Genomic DNA, 18,523 nt, shown 5'->3' on the forward strand with positions numbered 1-18,523 from the left:
CATTTCTCTAATAATTCCTGATGTTGAGCATCTTTTCATGCGCCTACTGGCCATCTGTATGTCTTTGGAGAAATGTCTCTTAAGGTCTTCTCCCCATTTTTCAATTGGGTTGTTTGTTTTTTTGTTGTTGAGTTGTATGAGCCATTTGTATATTTTGGAGATTAAGCCTTAGTCTGTCACATCATTTGCAAATATTTTCTCCCATTCCGTAGGTCATCTTTTCTGTTTTTTGTTTGTTTTTATGGTTTCCTTTGCTTTGCAAAAAGCTTGTAAGTTTGATTAGGTCCCATTCGTTTATTTTTGTTTCTATTCTATTGCAGTAACTTTTCTTTTAACGAGCCTAAGCATCAGTATGTTTCAGAGGGAAAAAAAACCATATGTATATATCAGGGGAAATCAGCTTTGACAAATCAGCATGGCAGAGAGCGAAGATAAAAAACAAATTTTAGTGCTTCCCTGGTGGCGGAGTGGTTGAGAGTCCGCCTGCCGATGCAGGGGACACGGGTTCGTGTCCTGGTCTGGGAGGACTGCACATGCTGCGGAGCGGCTGGGCCCGTGAGCCATGGCCGCTGAGCCTGCGCGTCCGGAGCCTGTGCTCCGCAACATGAGAGGCCCGCATACCGCAAAAAAAAAAAACCACCAAATTTTGATTATGTTAATTATAGTCATTTAAAAGAACTGTGTATCACTTACAGTTCATGTATACATACATTTTGCATACATGTCATATTTTACAACATTCTCTCTTCTGTTGCTTTGGTACCAAAACCTTCAGCTCCCAACTTGAAAACAACTGGAGGACACATTCTTGGGATAGAACTTGATGGTCAAAATGCCTGTTCCTTTCCCCTACCTTTTCTTCTCTGGCTGTTGCCTGAAATTTCACCCTAAGTGCTTCTTTTCAGCAAGAGCCTCAGTCTCTGATAAAAGGCAAGTTGTTCCCAAACAGAAATCATTAAAACTGTCCTCTGTATAAATAAGAAGTGTAAATAAGTCAAAGTATAAATAAATTGAAGAAACGATAAAATAACTTTGGGGACTGATAGGGCCAGATATCTAGGGAGCTAAATGTCATAGAAAGGTGAAAACAAGTAGGTAACTTGCTAGCTTTGGGAGAAAAGGAGTTTGGGAAGGGCCAGGCCCAGAATAGACTGCTCTGATTTCCATGTAAAATTTTAGAAACTAGATTTTGCTCTGGGATGCTCAAGATTCTGCTTTGTCCAAGAACTCATGCTGCTGGGGACCAAGCCAGAACTTCTCATGCAAATCCATTGCTTGCCTTCTTGCCAGGCCTGGCTGCCGGCCACATCACCATGTTGGTCTTTGGAGATGAAACTCGAAACTACTTCCTAGTGATTGGTCAGGCGGTGGATGACGTACGCCTGGCGCAGAACATGGCGCAGATGAATGATGTCATTCTATCACCAAACTGCTGGCAGCTCTGTGACCGGAGCATGATTGAAATTGAGAGGATTCCAGATCAGAGAGCAGTAAAGGTAGGTGTGATCCTGTCACTTGCAGAAAGTTCTGCCATTCTGTGCCAGGGGCCTCCTGTCAGAAAAGCCACTGGGAAGCCACTGGTTCCATGAAGCTTCCAGGCTGGAGACTTGGATGGGGTCAATCTGGGTTAGATTAAAAAGTATTGGTCCAGGGACTTCCCTGGTGGCACAGTGGTTAAGAATCCGCCTGCCAATGCAGGCGACATGGGTTCAAGCCCTTGTCCAGGAAGATCCCACATGCCGCAGAGCAGCTAAGCCCATGAGCCACAACTACTAAGCCTGCATGCCACAACTACTGAAGCCCGGGCGCCTAGAGTCCGTGCTCCGCAACAAGAGAAGCCACTGCAATGAGAAACCCACACACCACAATGAAGAGTAGCCCCTGCTCCCTGAAACTAGAGGAAAGCCTGCATGCAACAACAAGGACCCAACACAGCCAAATAAATAAATAAATAAATAAGTAAAGTATTGGTCCAGAACACCTCCTCTGGGAGGAACCAAGGCTGGTGAGTTCAAGAGGAAATGATCAGGCTTCTCCGTGGTAATTAAGGATGTGGAATTTGGGTATGGAGGCCTTTGGGGGGAACAGTGCCCTTGCTTAATGAAAGGAAGAGTCTCCTGGCTATTCCCTAGGAGCAGAGGTTGTAGTTTTGACGGCTGCCATTGGCCTTCAGGTTCTCTACTCAACACTCTCCTAACTCAGTGTGAGGAATCACCGAGGGTGAGGATTGGAGGTGAGCAGGGGCAGCAAAGATTAGTGAAGGAAGAGACTTTTCCTGTCTCTACTAGGCCCTGACTAGTAGAAAGCACTGTAGTTAAGTTGAAGACCAACTATAAGCAGAACTGTCCTTGGGATATAGCCAATTAGAGAAAGGGGGCAGAGCTGTGCTGCTAGATGAAGCAAGAATGAGACTGCTTGGCAGATGGAAAGAAGAGATGGTGAACACATGGAATTGAAGGCAAAGATGAAAGCCCCCTCACCCTCACACACACAATGTACTAGGTATGCATCAGTCTACAACCCTCACAGCCCTCCCCCACTCACTCTCCCAGTAATACACATCCCAGCTGCATGACCTAGCTGGGTGATAGCAATGCCCCCCATTCCCCATCTTCTTCAATTGTTCCTTATACCTTTAAAAATTGTTTTTAATTTTTAAATTAATTTTAGACTTACAAGAAAGTTCAAAAATAATATGAGTGTTTCCGTATATCCCTTACCCAGCTTCCCCAAATGTTAGCATTCTTCATAACCAGAGTGCAATAGTCAAAACCTGAAAATTAACATTGGTGCAATACTACTCACTAATTAAAGGCCTTATTTGGATTTCACCTGTTTTCCCACTAAAGTCCTCAGTAGAATGTTCCAGGACTCTATCCGTGATCTCACACCACACTTTGTTATTTTTACCTAGCCTCCTGCAATCTCTAAAACAGTTTTTTAGTTTTTCCTTGTCTTTTATGACCTTGACATGTAAGAAGAGCATTAATCAGTTATTTTAGTGTATGTCCCTCTGTCTGGTTTTGCCTGATAGGTTCTCATTATTGGACTAAGGTTATCCATTTGGGGGGCAAGAATGTCACAGAAGTGAGGTTGTGCCATTCTCCATGTATCATATCTTGGGGTTCATGGTTTGATATGAACCTTATTACTGGTGCTGTTCCTGATACACCAGTATCAGGGCATTAGCACCCTTTGTCTTTTTACGCTTGTAAGAAAGAAATGATGTACAGTTTAACCAGGCTTTATTTGAATTAAAATATTATAGAAGAAGAAGAAAAAGAAGAAGAAAGTTCTAAGCCTGGAAAAGTATACAGGTCAGCCCCTTGGAAATGGCCCTCTGTGTATATACCAAAGATTGAGATTTTAATGACCGATCGGAGATACTTTCAACGTAGTCACATGCAAATAAAGCTCTTCATTGTTTAAGTATGCTAGTCCCTGTTTATCATGTCCTGGATATTCAAAAGCATACACCCTGCCCTTTCTGTTGAGAAATTACATTCAAAGGACCAGACAGCCCTCAGAATAACCAAAAACTTCTCTTTTTTTCTTTTTCAATTTAGGTTAATTTCTTAAAACCACCCCCTTCTTTTAACTTTGACGAATTTTTCACAAGGTGTATGGCTTTCATGGATTATTACCCTTCTAGTGACCACAAAGGTAAGTACCCTCTATAGACAAAAGCCTTTGCCTCTACAATTGGTCAGTAGGGTCTTATACCAATGCCAGGGGCTCCATTACAAGTGATTGGCCTCCTCAGTACAGCTCCCAGTCCCAGCAGCACACAAAAGGGACCTCCTTCCCATTCCCCACAGCCTTCCTCGGGTCCTCTACCCCTCCCTTGGCAATGGCTCCTTCCCTCGTCGTCCAAACATTTGCAAGTCTTCTCCATGATAAAAGAAAAAAATAAAACTTCTATGAACCCTACTTTTCCCTTCTGACCTTCACCACCAAACTTCTCAGAATAGTAATCTATATGCCTCTGCCTCTTCTTCTATCCTCTCATTTATTTATTCACCTAATAAGCATTGATTACATGCACCTCGGAGATGAGGGGGCATGTGTTCACCTACTTGTCAGTCTTGAGCCCCTGACATCTAGCTTCTGTCCACTTCTCCTGTCTACTGAGGACACTAATAACCATCAACTTACCAAACCAGCTGACCTCTCTTCAGGCCTCATACTAGGTGCTTGGCTTTAGATTACTCTCTTTTTCTGGATACTACCTTCTCCTCTTTCCTTGCTTTCAAGAAGATTCTTTCCTAGTTTTGCTTTTACCCCTCAAACTACCCATTTTCAGTGCCCTTTCTATTCCTTAAATGCTGATGATTTCAGGGATCTGTCCTTGACTGTCTGGTCTTCTCTACCCACATTTTGTGGAACCATTCATCTATGCTGGATTTCCCCATGACTCCACAGGGCTGGGACTAGGAGGAAAGCAGGACAATTTAGGTGACACAAAACAAACTTTAACACTTCATGAAGTAGACAGTCTTCTGCAAAATGGTGCGGAGGGCAAGAAGCTTTTATAGGGCAAAGAATAAAGGAAGAGACAAATAAAAAATATCTGATGGGGTGGGGTCATATAGTTAGTCTTGTGTGGGGTGAGAAGGCCCAGAGTTGGCTTGGCATTTGGGGATTGGCTGACTGGATTATTGCATTTCTGGTTAAGAGGAGCATTTACAGGGAAATAAACGTTATCTAAGTCTTGGTTTGCTGACATGGCACCCTGGGCAGGGAACAGCTCCATCTTGGGCCTAGAAATTTATTTCAACATTGTCCAAATTCTATGCTACTTATCTTTCCCTAAAAACTGTTTCTTCATCCAAACTAGAAACTTCAGAAACATCTTTGAATCATTTTTCTTTCTCATCATTTATGTGTAGGTCTTGAATATTTTGAACATCACAAATAGTAGACTGTAATTTTACAAAATTGCAGTAGGTAATGGGGTGGGAGGGACACTGAGGGGAACTGCAGGAATATTGACCAGGAAAGGCCAAGAACCCAAAAGCTCCAAGGATGGAGAAAGTCTAGTGACACTCCTTGAGTTGTATCCCATCCCAACTCTTAGATCTTAATGATGCCTTCAATAAAGAGCTTCTTCTGGCCTTATTTTGGTCACTGCAATAGTGCAGTGCAATTCTGGTGCTAATTACCTGGAGTTAGCACAGATAGGTGGAGTCCTCCATAAGACTCTCCTTATTTCAGACACCAGCTGCAAGCTCTGAGATCACCAGGCCACCTGCACTTCTGACCAATTGGCTACAGATCCAAGGGTTCCCACAATGCTCTCAGGTTCAATAAATAATTCACTATAACTCACAGAACTCAGGAAAGTGCTATGCTTATAATGATGGCTTTATTGTAAAGGATACAAATGAAGACCAGTGTTGTATTTATCTCTAGACACATAGGGTGAGGTCTGGGAGAGTCCCAAACATGGAGCTTCTGTATCCTCAGGACACATCACTCTCCCTGCACATCAAGGTATGATTACCAACCAGGGAAGCTCACCCAAGCTTTTGGGGGTTCAGAGATTTTATTGGCGTTTAATTAAGTAGGCATGTTGATTGAATCATTGGCCTTGCAATTGAACTAAATCTCCAGTCCCCATTCCCTCTTCAGAAGTCCTGGAGGTCAGGCTCTAATCACCTGGCTCAAAGCCCCAACCCTCTTATCATGTGCTTGGTCTTTCCAGATAGACCCCTATCCTGAATCATCTCATTAGCATAAATTCAGGTGTGGTCTAAAGGGCCCACAGTGAATAACAGAGACAATCCTATTAACTGGGAAATCCCAACGGTTTAGAAGTTACTCTCAGGTACCAGAAACGAAAACCAGCCAAATTCTTTATAAGTTTTGTCTCCATAACCATTGCCACCGTAATGGTCTAGACCTTTACAACTCCTGCTCTCTTCCTGAGCTCTTTGCCTTTTCCCACAGTCTATTTAGTGTCATTTCTTGTTAATCTCCAATATTCACATGGGGCTCCAGGCAGGCTAGAGTAACATACTGTGCTCATTCTTGACTTTAACCAACTTGGTTCACTCTGCTAGGAATGCCCTCCTCAATCCTTCTAGTAAAAAGCTGTAAGTCATTCAAGATTGAGTAAAAATCCCTAGTTCTCCTTTGAACCCTTTTCAGATTAAACCAGTTTGTCTAGGCCCCTGCTTCCTCTGAATCTCTCTAGTCTTTATAATCTTTTAGCCCATTTGGCCTCTTTTCTATTTAAATTTTCTAAAAATATTATACTTGAATGTCCATAAGTCAGTGCCTCCAGGAAAAAGTCCAAGTTTCCTAATGACTTTTTTTCCTCACACAGTGCCTAGCATGGTGTTTTAAATATACTAGGTTTTGGATATATTCCATAAAGACTTTAAATTTTCTTCTTAATTTGTATCCCTTTCAGACTCCGTTGTTATTTTTCAACTATTTTTTTCACATTATCATTATTTTATTCCCTGCTAAAAGCCTATCATCCTTTCTTTCTCCCTCACTTTTTGATTTCTTCAAGTTCATTCTTACCACCTCCTATCAGTCTATTTTAGAGTATGGAACTATCAACCATTACAGTAACGAGAACCATAGCAATAATGAAACCCCAGTGCTTTTTTTCCCTGGACAAGGAAGTAGGAATCAACCAGGGCAGTGAAGCGACTTGTCCAGAGTCACACAGTGAGTTGGTATCAAACCTGAGATCAGAAGCCAGTGTCCTGAATCTTACTTGTGCTGCTCTTTCAACTCTGTCATCCCCTACATTCTGTCACCATTGTCCTCCATTGGCGTTCCCTCATCTCTCCATTCCCATCACCTGTGGCAAGACTTTTAGGCCAAGTATGGAGGTGAGAGTCTCCTTAAGTTCTGAAGCATGATGACAATTAGAACAGGGTTTTGAGCTACACGCAACTGAATTTTGGGAAACCTGCAACTTCTGAGAACTTCTCATTGGATTTCCCTTGGCCCTATTTGGCCACTAGGTAGCCCAGAGTGTCCTGACTGAACAGTGAAGACCACTGCCCAAGGGAATGGGGACTGGGAGGTGCCTCTCTCTAGCACTGCAGAGCCAAGCTTCCCTTTCTGAGCCTGCCCCCCTTCTGCCCTCTTAGACCTCCTGAGGCTTGCTTGTATGCTGGAGTCCGATCCTGAACTGGAGTTGTCCCTACAAAAGTATGTGATGGAAAGCATATCGAAACAGGTATTTTCATATTTTAATTTATTGGCTTTTGGTGTGTCAGGGATCTTGGACAGCTGTTAAGATCAAGAAAATCAGTAGCTTGTAAAATGTTTCATTGAAGTAAAAAGAGGTGGGGCTGACATTCTCCATGCCTAGGTGACTGAAAAGTTTATTGTTCACGTCAGGATACTTTTAAGAGTTAAAGGAGCATAATTCATAATTACACTGTGACAACAGGCGTAAACTAGGACTGTGTTGCCTTACACAACTGGGCAAACTGAACCTGTTCCAAGCATATAAGAACATATGGTTACCCTTTCTATAGGCCACATAGCAGAAAGACATCAAGTGAATGATACTGTTTCTCTTAAGTCACTTGAATTGGATCTTAAGCTTTGAAAGTTAATACAGATAATTAGAACTCTCAGAGCTACCTCCAGCCCCCAAAGTTTTCCCTTTGCATTTCCTTAGATCTAGGTTCTCTCAAATGCATTAATCTGTGCAAATTATAACTGTTCTGAGCACTCACCATACGCCAGACACTCTACTCTTTCTTTCTTTCTTTTTATAGCCTACATATATCTGAACTACATTTATAGCCAAGTGGTTCACCTTTTTTTTTTTAATATTTATTTTTTTGGTTGCACTGGGTCTTAGTTGTGGCAGGTGGGCTACTTAGTTGTGGCATGCAAACTCTTAGTTGCAGCATGCACATGGGATCTAATTCCCTGACTGGGGATTGAACCCTGCGCCCCTGCGTTGGGAGCTCGGAGTCCTATCCACTGCACCACCAGGGAAGTCCCTCTACCCTTTCATATATTTATTCTTCACAATCCTTGGCAGATATTTTTATCCCTTATATGTGAGAAAACTGAGACCCAGAGGACGCCATGAACTTTCCTGAGGTTGTAAAGTAGCAAATGTGCCTAGGATTTGAACTCTGTTCTCTCTGAACCCTACATTTTTTGCACAGGCTATACACTGCCTCTAATATATGGCTGTTTTAATTCTTAATCCCATCAAAATGCAGTTGTGCCCTAGAGGAAATCTTTGTAGGACAAGCCTGATCAGTGGGCAGCTGCCTTCACAGTATGGGTTGAAGAGCTATCAGAAGGCACCCCTCCACATTCTGCTCAATTTAGAAACACTCCCTTTAGTGGCTGCAATTGTTCGACTCTTCAAGGTTTTTGAAGCTCAAGAGAGCCACCCCCTCTTCCCCTCCCTCCCTCTAAGAGATATAACACATTATGCCCCTTCAGCTGTTACCAGCTGAGAGCAAGGTCTACAGGAATGGGATATGTGAGACTCCGTGAGTCACTGTGAAAATTGTGGGTAGGAATGACGAACACCAGCTGAAGATATAACAGCTAAGGGGGCTGAAAGGAGGCAAAAGAGAAACCTTTTACAGCTTTACCAAGGCCTGTCCCTGCACTTCAAGAACAGAGATGTGGGGACTTCCCTGGTGGCGTAGTGGTTAAGAATCCGCCTGCCAATGCAGGGGACACGGGTTCGATCCCTGGTGCGGGAAGATCCCACATGCCGCGGAGCAACTAAGCCTGTGTACCATAACTACTGAACCTGTGCTCTAGAGCCCGTGAGCCACAACTACTGAGCATGCGTGCTACAACTACTGAAGCCCGGACGCCTAGAGCCTGTGCTCTGCAGCAAAGAGAAGCCACCACAATGAGAAATGCGTGCACTGCAGCAAAGAGTAACCCTTGCTGCAACTAGAGAAAGCCCAAGTGCAACAATGAAAACCCAATGCAGCCAAAATAAATAAATAAAATAAAATTTTAAAATAATAACAATAAAAAAATAAAAAGCACCCCTAAAAATTCAAGGTAAAACAAAACAGAGTTGTAGGCATATAATAGAAAGATATGTTTAAAAAAAAAAAAAAGAACAGAGATGTGGTTGCATTTTCCAAACCAAAACTCAGAACACATGGCCTGATAGAATAAATTTTAAATTAATTAATTAATTTAACATTTAAAATCATGTATTTAATATTAATTATTGACACTTATTTAAGAAATTCATTTGAAAACTCATAAAGTTATCATATTGGTGAGTTAGAAATTATTAAATTATCTTTTATGAAAAGTTTCAAATTACATGAAACCAGGACTGTCTCAGCCTGCAAGATTCCCTATACACAATTTCCTCTTTCATCCAGAAGATGTGTTTCATATAGCCAATGGAGAATTTGACACTTTTGTGCTATTTGGGGGAGAAAAAAATGCAGTGATTCTCCCCCATTGGTTTGCTATGCAGTTAATTTAACAAAATTCAGGGCTGATGATATAGGCAGGGATAATTTGGGAACACCCTCCTTTCCTTTCCCTGTGCAGGGGAATGTTATAAATGGAATGTTGGACTAGAAGTCTGTAGATTTGCATTTTTGTTTGCTACTGTTTCCCCATGTGACTTGGGAAAATTATGTTATTTCACCATCTCTCAGTTATCTAATTAGTAAAGTGGGCACAATAATGCTGATTTTATTTCATTTGAGGATAAAATAGGGTAGAATATGAAAATATTCTCTGAAAACATAAGGTTGAATTACATAGCATGCTATTCTTATTCCTACATTGTAAGGGAGCCAAAAGAGCAGCAGTCCTTTTTTTATTGTGACGGCTCATATTGGCATGAGGGAGCTAGCAGTTGGGGCAAGGGAGTGGTGTCTGGCCGAAAATGAGCAGGTGTGTAGGTTTCCATTGAAGAGATTTTCTTTGTTTGTTTTGTTTGTTTCTTTGTTTTTTGCGGTGCGCGGGCCTCTCACTGTTGTGGCCTCTCCCGTTGCGGAGCACAGGCTCCAGACGCACAGGCTCAGCGGCCATGGCTCATGGGCCCAGCCGCTCCACGGTACATGGGATCCTCCTGGACCGGGGCACGAACCCACGTCCCCTGCATCAGCAGGCGGACTCTCAACCACTGCGCCGCCAGGGAAGCCCTGGAAGGGATTTTGATAGGCCATTCCATTTCCATCTTTTTTACTTTGGGTTGCCTCTTCTGTGTTGTACCTCCCAACTTTGATAACTTCAGCTTCCCTAGAGAATCTCAAAAGGCTAGTTCTATCCCAGTGATCACTTTGGGTGTAGGGGTGATATTGGGAGGAAAGAGCCACTACCAAGGACACGTGTTAAGGAAAGCTTCCCTCTAAATTGCAGATTGATGACAAACAGCTTCGGGGTTATCTGTCTGAGCTTCGCCCAGTGACGATCGTGTTTGTGAACCTGCTGTTTAAGGACCAAGACAAAGCAGAAGTCATAGGCTCGGCCATCCAGGATGCCTGCGTGCACATTAATTCTGTCCTGAGGGTCTTCCGAGGCCAAATCAACAAAGTCTTCATGTTTGACAAGGTAAATTTCCCACTAAAGGTGTGGGAACCTACCAATAATTTAAGGTTAGTGTTCATGTCTGTGGACATGGGGGAGAGGGAGGGAATAGACACCTCTAACCTAGAACTATCAGTCTTTATTCATAGTTATAATTACAGCTTACATGGTGGATATGGCACTCACTACGTGCCAGGCATTGTTCTCCACACTTTACATATTTCACTCATTTCTCCTCATGACTGCTCCAAGAGGTAGGTACTGCTCTTATTGTCCCCAATTGACAGATGAGGAGGTTTAGGTAGAGATGAGGCTACTGAGACAAGATGAGATTAAATGGTGGATTGGGATTCAAACCCAGGTAATGTGCCTTCTTCGTCTGTGCTCTTAACCCCTGTTTTCAACTAGCTTTCACTATACATACGTATATCTGCAACCCAGGGTATAATGCATCTCCCAGAGATTTTAGGTCAGGTTTCTAGTAACCGTCATACCCCAGAAGCTGTAATTTCCGATAATCTCCACCTGCCGTAGGTACACTTCCAGTTCCCCTTTCAGTTTCTTAATCAGTTGGGGTGGGTGTCACATCTAGCTCTCAGTGTTTTCAATCTGCTCTTATTCAATTCAGAGAAAAATGATGTGATAAATTATCACAGAAGTGCTCATGAGAATTGACTCCCCGGGCTCCCCTGGTGGCGCAGTTGTTGAGAGTCCGCCTGTCGATGCAGGGGACACGGGTTCGTGTCCTGGTCCGGGAAGATCCCACATGCCGCGGAGTGGCTGGGCCCGTGAGCCATGGCCGCTGGGCCTGCGCTTCCGGAGCCTGTGCTCCGCAACGGGAGAGGCCACAACAGTGAGAGGCCCGCATACCGCAAAAAAAAAGAAAAAAAAAAATTGACTCCCCATCTCAGGTGTTTCTGTATCTTAAGAGCAGGGCACTCAATTACTGCCCCACACTCATTCATTCACTAATTCAATAAGCACTTATTGAGCATTTCATAGCCACTGAAAGCTAGGGCTGCAAAGATGGGTAACTCACACACGTTGTCCCAGAACCAGGCAGAAAGAACAAATTCTTTGTAGGAAAAATAAACTCTGTGCTTCTGAGGGAGTGGGGCCCTCCAGCACAGTGTGCTCTAGTACTTTCTTCCATATTCATTCATGAATATCATCAGAAAAGAGCATAGAACCTAAGAGAACAGTCTTCGGTGTCTAACAGACACTCCAGACAATTCCTGGAGAGACAGTTCCTGGCTCCAACAATTCTCAGCTGTGTGACCTTAGCAAGTCATTGAACTTCTCTGAGACTTGGTTTGTTCCTGAATAAAAATAGGGATATTATTTAAATGGGGATAGTATTTGCCTCAAATGATTGTTGGAAGTTTTAAAAAATATATGTGTGAAGCACTTGTTGCAATGCCAGTTCACGTCAGCACTCAGCAGATGAGAGGTGCTAGTCTCACTGCCAGCGTGAGACCTTCCCAAGCCACTAGGCAGAATTTCCAGGCAAAGCAGACCCACCAGTGGCCCCAAAGGGGCTGCCCTCTAGTCTCTTCACAGACCTGGATTCAGGGCTTCCCTCGCACATCACAACAGAGCCCAGCGCCAATTAGGATTTGATTCTTGGTCGGCTTCTTTTTGGAGAGGGTTGAAGAAATTGAGGCGTTTTACTGTTCTTTTGCATTTTATCAGGATATAACATACATAGACTCAAATTTTTAACTCATTGCGCTTTATTCATTATGCCCTTTTCTTACAGAAAACAGCGTCTGAGATCATTTTTTAAGGGACTGGTAGTAAAAGTGCCAAGTTTTAGAGTTTACTCTCTGCTTGAAAGAGTTAACTTTTTGTGAGAAAAACCACTCCCAGCTTAAGCCTTTATCCTTAAGAAAAATGAATAATAACAATATCTGAAAAGAACTTTAGAGTTTATAAGGTATATGTGTATACATGTGTGAATATGTATATATAATATATTAATATTTTCAGTAGTCAAACCAACCTCAGCAAGTCTAGGTTATACCCATTTTCAGATTCATAAACTGAAGTTCATAGAGTGTAATTGACTTGTCCAAGTTTCTACACTTGGGAAGTGGCCTGAGAACACAGATTTTCTGATTCCAGAGCTGGTACCTTTTGCTCTGTGCTGCTTCTTGGCCTGAAACTTAGTACCTTGCAGCCTAAGACCTTGGCCACAGGAGAGAGTAGAGGAGGGTGCACACAAATAGCTCAGTACAACCCACTATCTCTGGAGCAAAAACAAGCCCCTCTCAGGCTCAAGCCCTACTGTTGATGATGCACTAGAAGTTACATGAAGTTTGCTAAAAATAAAATGGGTGTGAGAGAAACCACAATGAAATTTGTTTCAGAGAGTGAAAATTGCTGCCCACCCTCCACTGGGCCTTCTAGCTGGTCCAGTTTAAAGCTGACTGTCCACCAGCTGTGTTTGCTGATTCTCTCCCTCACAGGGCTGCTCCTTTCTCTGTGTCTTTGGTTTTCCCGGGGAAAAGGCACGTGATGAGGTCACTCATGCCTTGGAAAGTGCTGTGGATATATTTGACTTCTGCTCTCACGTCCACAAGATCCAGTGAGTGTTTCCAGACCCTGATTCCGTCTGGTCCCTGACCCTGGTGTAGGATATGGGGAGATAGGACAAGTGTCAGGAAAGAGGAAGGCAGGAGAAGGCTGTCCTTGCCTGGGTGCCCTTATGTCTGCATTCATTACTCACCTAATGTACAGGTAGGGTGAGCAAACCCAGCCCTGACGCAGTCAGACGGGGGATGGTCAAGGCCAGGTGGAGAAAGGATACTCCTAAAAAGTCCAAATGTACCAGAGAGAGTCTAACTGAGTTGTCTCTCTCTACTCTGGCTTACTTTCTGGTAGAGGTCACACTCCCAACTATGTTGGAGACCTGAGTTGATTTTTAATAACTAGGAGATAAAGTAAGTCCTTGGGTTAGAAATTTATATATTGATCTGGCCCCAAGATGATCCACTGAACAAAACTGTCAAGTTAATGTTTACCAATCCTCAACCCCAGCTGTCCAAGAGCCCAGTGCCCTCAGGCTCCCCCAGACTGAGCACCCCAGTGACCCTACTTGCGGCCCACTCTGGTCTACTCTAACAGGTACCACCCCTTGCCCTAAATATTCCACCTTCTCAGCCTCTAGTCATCTGTGTGCATTAGCCAAGTTAGCTTTTGATGCCACACACTGAGTTACTTCCTTTCAAAACAATGACCTTGTTCTTTCTAGCAATCACAAAAGATAGTTAATATTGTTTACTCAAAGTCATTCTATATTGAAAGTCCATTTGGGGTGATGAGTTTATTTTACAGAAAAATAGCTCAGATGAATACTTAAAAATAGCAGAAAAGTGAACTGAGTTATCACTTCTAAGAACTTAGCTCTCAGTCACAAAGTGCCCCTCCTCTACATCTCCAGGCCATGTACAATTGCCCTAACCTAACTACAAAGGGAAGAGAGTTATTTCTTGAAGATCCTTTCCCACCCCTCCCCCATCCCATTCATCACCTTGTCCCCACCCTCCCTGCCTTCTTTGTCCTCATTGTTTTTGTCTCTTTCCTCACAACTCTCTTTCTGCCCGGAGCCAGCACTGTTTCCATCGGTGTGGCCAGCGGGATTGTCTTCTGCGGAATCGTTGGACACTCTGTGAGGCACGAGTACACAGGTGTGCTGGGCTAACTTATCTCCATCTTCCTTTCAGCAAACACTGTGCCTTGCCACTGGGCTTGGTGGGAGGAAGGACAAAAATAAGTGAGACGTGGGCCCTGCGTTCAGAAAGTTTACAGTCTTCCAGACGGAACCAAGCCATATAGCTTTGCCCCTTGACAGCTCAATGATTGCAAACATGCATTTCTGGGGCTATGACTGAGTATAAGAAATATGCAGTCAATGGAGGGGAGCCATGGGGGGCCATAATCTCATGGGACGATGGGCCTTTATGTTAATTTTCTGTTCACATTAAACGGTTACTCCTCTTAATTCCTGGGATAGGTTAGGACTGCTTCTTTTTTTTTTTTAATTTATTTATTTTTGGCTGCGTTGGGTCTTCGTTGCTGCGCACGGGCTTTCTCTAGTTGCGGCGAGCGGGGGCTACTCTTCGTTGCGGTGCGCGGGCTTCTCGTTGCGGTGCGCGGGCTTCTCATTGCGGTGGCTTCTCTTGTTGCGGAGCACGGGCTCTAGGTGCGCAGACTCAGTAGCTCTGTCTCGCGGGCTCTAGAGCGCAGGCTCAGTAGTTGTGGCGCACGGGCTTAGTTGCTCCGTGGCATGTGGGATCTTCCTGGACCAGGGCTCGAACCCCTATCCCCTAAATTGGCAGGGGGATTCTTAACCACTGCGCCACCAGGGAAGCCCCAGGACTGCTTCTTAAAAATTATGGCTATTGGCATTACTGATAAATAGTACTAATCTCAAAAGGAAATAGTAAGTAGGTGTTATCTCAAGATTTCACTGCTTTTTCCTCTTCAATGCTATTACGGTTTTAAATGTTCAGAAATAATACATCTAAAATACTGAATACATATAAAACTGAAATAGCTATGTCTGAAACGATATGACATCTGAGATTTTCTTCACAATAATACAGAGTGGAGAGTGGATGGGAATGGGGATGGAGCGGGATTGGCCACGGGTTAATGGTTTTGGGGACTGGGTGATGGGTGTATAGATTCATGATACCATGCTTTATTGTATGGTCAAGTTTCCCCATAATAAACTGTTTTTAAAAAATGAATATCTTAATCAGGAATATTCAAGTTTATGTCAAAGTGCAACATGTAATACCTAATTAGTAGTATTATTAACTGAGGGTTTACTAGCAGCCCAGCACTTCTCGAAGTTCTTTATGTGTATTAACTCATTAATCTTCATAAACTACCTTCTGAGAGAGGTACTGTTATCAACCCCATTTTACAGATTAGAAAACTGAGGCATTGAAGAGTTCAAGTATTTTGCCCAAGTAATTTACATATAGTAGTTAGAGGTAGAGCTGAGATCCAAACCTGCATAACCTGGTTTCAGACTCTGTGCACTACAGTGTATTACCTCTTACAATATCCCCTAAACCAATCCTACACACACACTCCTTCCAGCCCCATTTACTCACTCTTAAAAAATTAAATGAAGGCTCATACACAGGAACACGCAGACCCAATTGGAGATCACTGTTCCAGGCCCAAGCTTCTGCTTATCTCTCTTGTAGCAGAAGACCAAGTATACCTCATCTGAGGGCCCTCAGGTCCTGTCCACCATCCCACTTAACAGAATCCTCTCCATATTCAGTGTCCTGCTATCCCTGACCAGATCATCCCCTTAGCCTCCCAGGTGGCTAAATGAGTTAACTCCCTATGTATTTTAAAATAGCCATTGGCTGAATCTGGGTAGTTGAAGGTGAGATTGCTGTGTCATCCATGAGAGGCAAAGGGAGTAAAGGGTAACAATGCCGTTTGGGGACAGTATGCCTCAGATTACACTCAGTTCAATGGCTGTTTTCTCCCAGCTCTTTGCCTTTCTCTCTCCTTCTTATTATAGTCATTGGTCAAAAAGTCAACATAGCTGCCAGGATGATGATGTACTACCCAGGAATCGTGACCTGTGACTCCGTCACCTACAATGGCAGCAACCTACCAGCCTACTTTTTTAAAGAGCTTCCAAAGAAAGTCATGAAAGGTGTTGCAGATTCTGGACCAGTGTATCAGTGTTTGGGCCTTAATGAGAAAGTGTGAGTGTGGGGCATTGATCTTGCAGTACTCTTTAGTAAAGAAGTGGGACAATTATGATAGCAAAACAACAGGTCACCCATTTCAGATTCAAAGGCAGCTCATGAAATTAAAATCTATTCCTTCCCAGACCAAGGCCCAGATTTCAAATTCCTTCATCTTCCTCTATCCTGCTGATAGTATAGCACGGTGGAAGATCCCATTCTACCCTCAGTTCTGAGACTATGAGGGTAATTCTTCAAAGGTTGTGTAAAGAGAACAGAGAATCCCCTCATTCGAGTTTCTATTTGGACCCAGATGGACCCAATCACCAACCATTAACTATTGATCACATCAACTGTGTGTCCAGGCATTAACAGGGATTGCTCCTCCTCTGTGTTTAGTGAAATACATTCCCTCAAAGCCCAACTTGGTCTCACATTGGGGCTTAAAACCCCTCAGTATCTTCCAATCATTTTCATGATAATTTTCAAAGTCCTTGCAATGACATGCAAAGTAACCACCTGCTTTTCCTACCTCACCTCCTCCTGTGCCCTTTCCTCTGGGTGGGGATCCAGGGGGCGTTCTAAGGGGATTATCTTCCCTTTCACTCATTCCATCCTCAGTCTCCTAGGAAAACCACAGTCAGTTTTTTTTTTTTTAACATCTTTATTGGAGTATAATTGCTTTACAATGTTGTGTTAGTTTCTGCTTTATAACATAGTGAATCAGCTATATGTATACATATATTCCCATATCCCCCTCCCTCTTGCGTCTCCCTCCCACCCTCCCTATCCCACCCCCTAGGTGGTCACAAGTCACCGAGCTGATCTCCCTGTGCTATGCGGCTGCTTCCCACTAGCTATCTGTTTTACATTTGGTAGTGTATATATGTCAATGCTACTCTCTCACTTCGTCCCAGCTTACCCTCCCCACTCTCCATGTCCTCAAGTCCATTCTCTACGTCTGTGTCTTTATTCCTGTCCTGCCCCTAGGTTCATCAGAACCATTTTCTTTTCTTTTTAGATTCCATATGAAATTTGTAGTGAGGTGGATGGACCTAGAGTCTGTCATACAGAGTGAAGTAAGTCAGAAAGAGAAAAACAAATAGCGTACGCTAACACAGTCAGTTTTTTTTTTTTTTTTTTTTTTTTTTTTCCGGTATGCAGGGCTCTCACTGCTGTGGCCTCTCCCGTTGCGGAGCACAGGCTCCGGACACACAGGCTCAGCGGCCATGGCTCACGGGCCCAGACGCTCCACGGCATGTGGGATCTTCCCGGACCGGGGCACGAACCCGTGTCCCCTGCATCGGCAGGCGGACTCTCAACCACTGCACCACCAGGGAAGCCCACACAGTCAGTTTTTGAAATCCAGCTCAAGGATGTCCTCCTCTCTGAAGCTGCCTTTGGAAGCTACCCAGCTCAGACAGTTTAGCTGTCTCCTCCTCTGTGTAACTCTACAGCACATTAGAACATTCATTACACTCATCACAATCACAGACTCGATGTGCCTTTTCACCTACTACACTGGGAACTTTTTGAGGATAGCGATTATTTCTTGTTCATTCTTATATCCCCAATGCTTGGTAGGCATTAGTAATGATGAATAAATGAATGAACAGCATGGAAAGCTCTATATGGTAGTGCTTGGTGGATGGAAAGTGAAAAGGTATTATTCTTTATACTAGCAAGCTAGAATCTAGGTCTTAAAGCGTCAGATAACAGAATCGGGGCTATAATTGGTTCAAGGAGTCTTTAGTATTCATCTTTGTATTCCCAGGGCTCAGCACTGTTCTTGGCATGTGTAGATCATCAATAAAATGCTGTTCGAATAAATGAATGAATAATAATTTTTGTCAGCCCTTATTAAATATTAGGCACTTTACCTCAATATCAACTATATGAGGTAGAAACAAACTATTATTAACTCTATTTTATAAATTTAAAAACTGAGACTCTGAGATGTGAAATGACTTGTCTATAGTCATAAATCTAGTAAATAATTGAGCCAAGTTTCAAAATGCCACAATAATGCTGCATTATAGTCAACCACAAAACCTCAGTTGTATACAACAGTAAATTTTTACTTATCTCATGAATATGTGGGGTTCAGCTGATCTTGGCGGATTTGGATGACCTTGCCTAGGCTTGTTCACATGCCTGGGGTTCAACAGGGTGTTGGCTGATCCAGGATGACCTCAGGTGGAATAACTGGGAATTTTGGCTGACATAACTGGGACAGTTTGACTCTATGTGTCTCATCTTATACTGGGCTAACCCATGCATGT

At 43.3% G+C, this 18,523-nt stretch overlaps 1 protein-coding gene across 1 annotated transcript in view; it reads left to right on the forward strand.

Moving 5' to 3' along the window:
• Positions 1 to 1,298: 1,298 nt before the first annotated feature.
• ADCY10 (adenylate cyclase 10) overlaps positions 1,299 to 18,523 on the forward strand; it is an 89,653-nt gene continuing 72,428 nt past the window's right edge. The window contains exons 1-7 of the mRNA XM_082833529.1: positions 1,299 to 1,496; positions 3,567 to 3,663; positions 7,113 to 7,201; positions 10,351 to 10,542; positions 12,987 to 13,105; positions 14,131 to 14,207; positions 16,070 to 16,259. Coding sequence (XP_082689655.1) covers positions 1,314 to 1,496; positions 3,567 to 3,663; positions 7,113 to 7,201; positions 10,351 to 10,542; positions 12,987 to 13,105; positions 14,131 to 14,207; positions 16,070 to 16,259 — 947 coding nt within the window. The 5' untranslated portion in view covers positions 1,299 to 1,313. The remainder of the gene's footprint in view (positions 1,497 to 3,566; positions 3,664 to 7,112; positions 7,202 to 10,350; positions 10,543 to 12,986; positions 13,106 to 14,130; positions 14,208 to 16,069; positions 16,260 to 18,523) is intronic.

This window comes from Leucopleurus acutus, assembly GCF_964270905.1.
Source record: "Leucopleurus acutus genome assembly, chromosome: 2".
NCBI classification, from domain to species: Eukaryota; Metazoa; Chordata; class Mammalia; order Artiodactyla; family Delphinidae; genus Leucopleurus; species Leucopleurus acutus.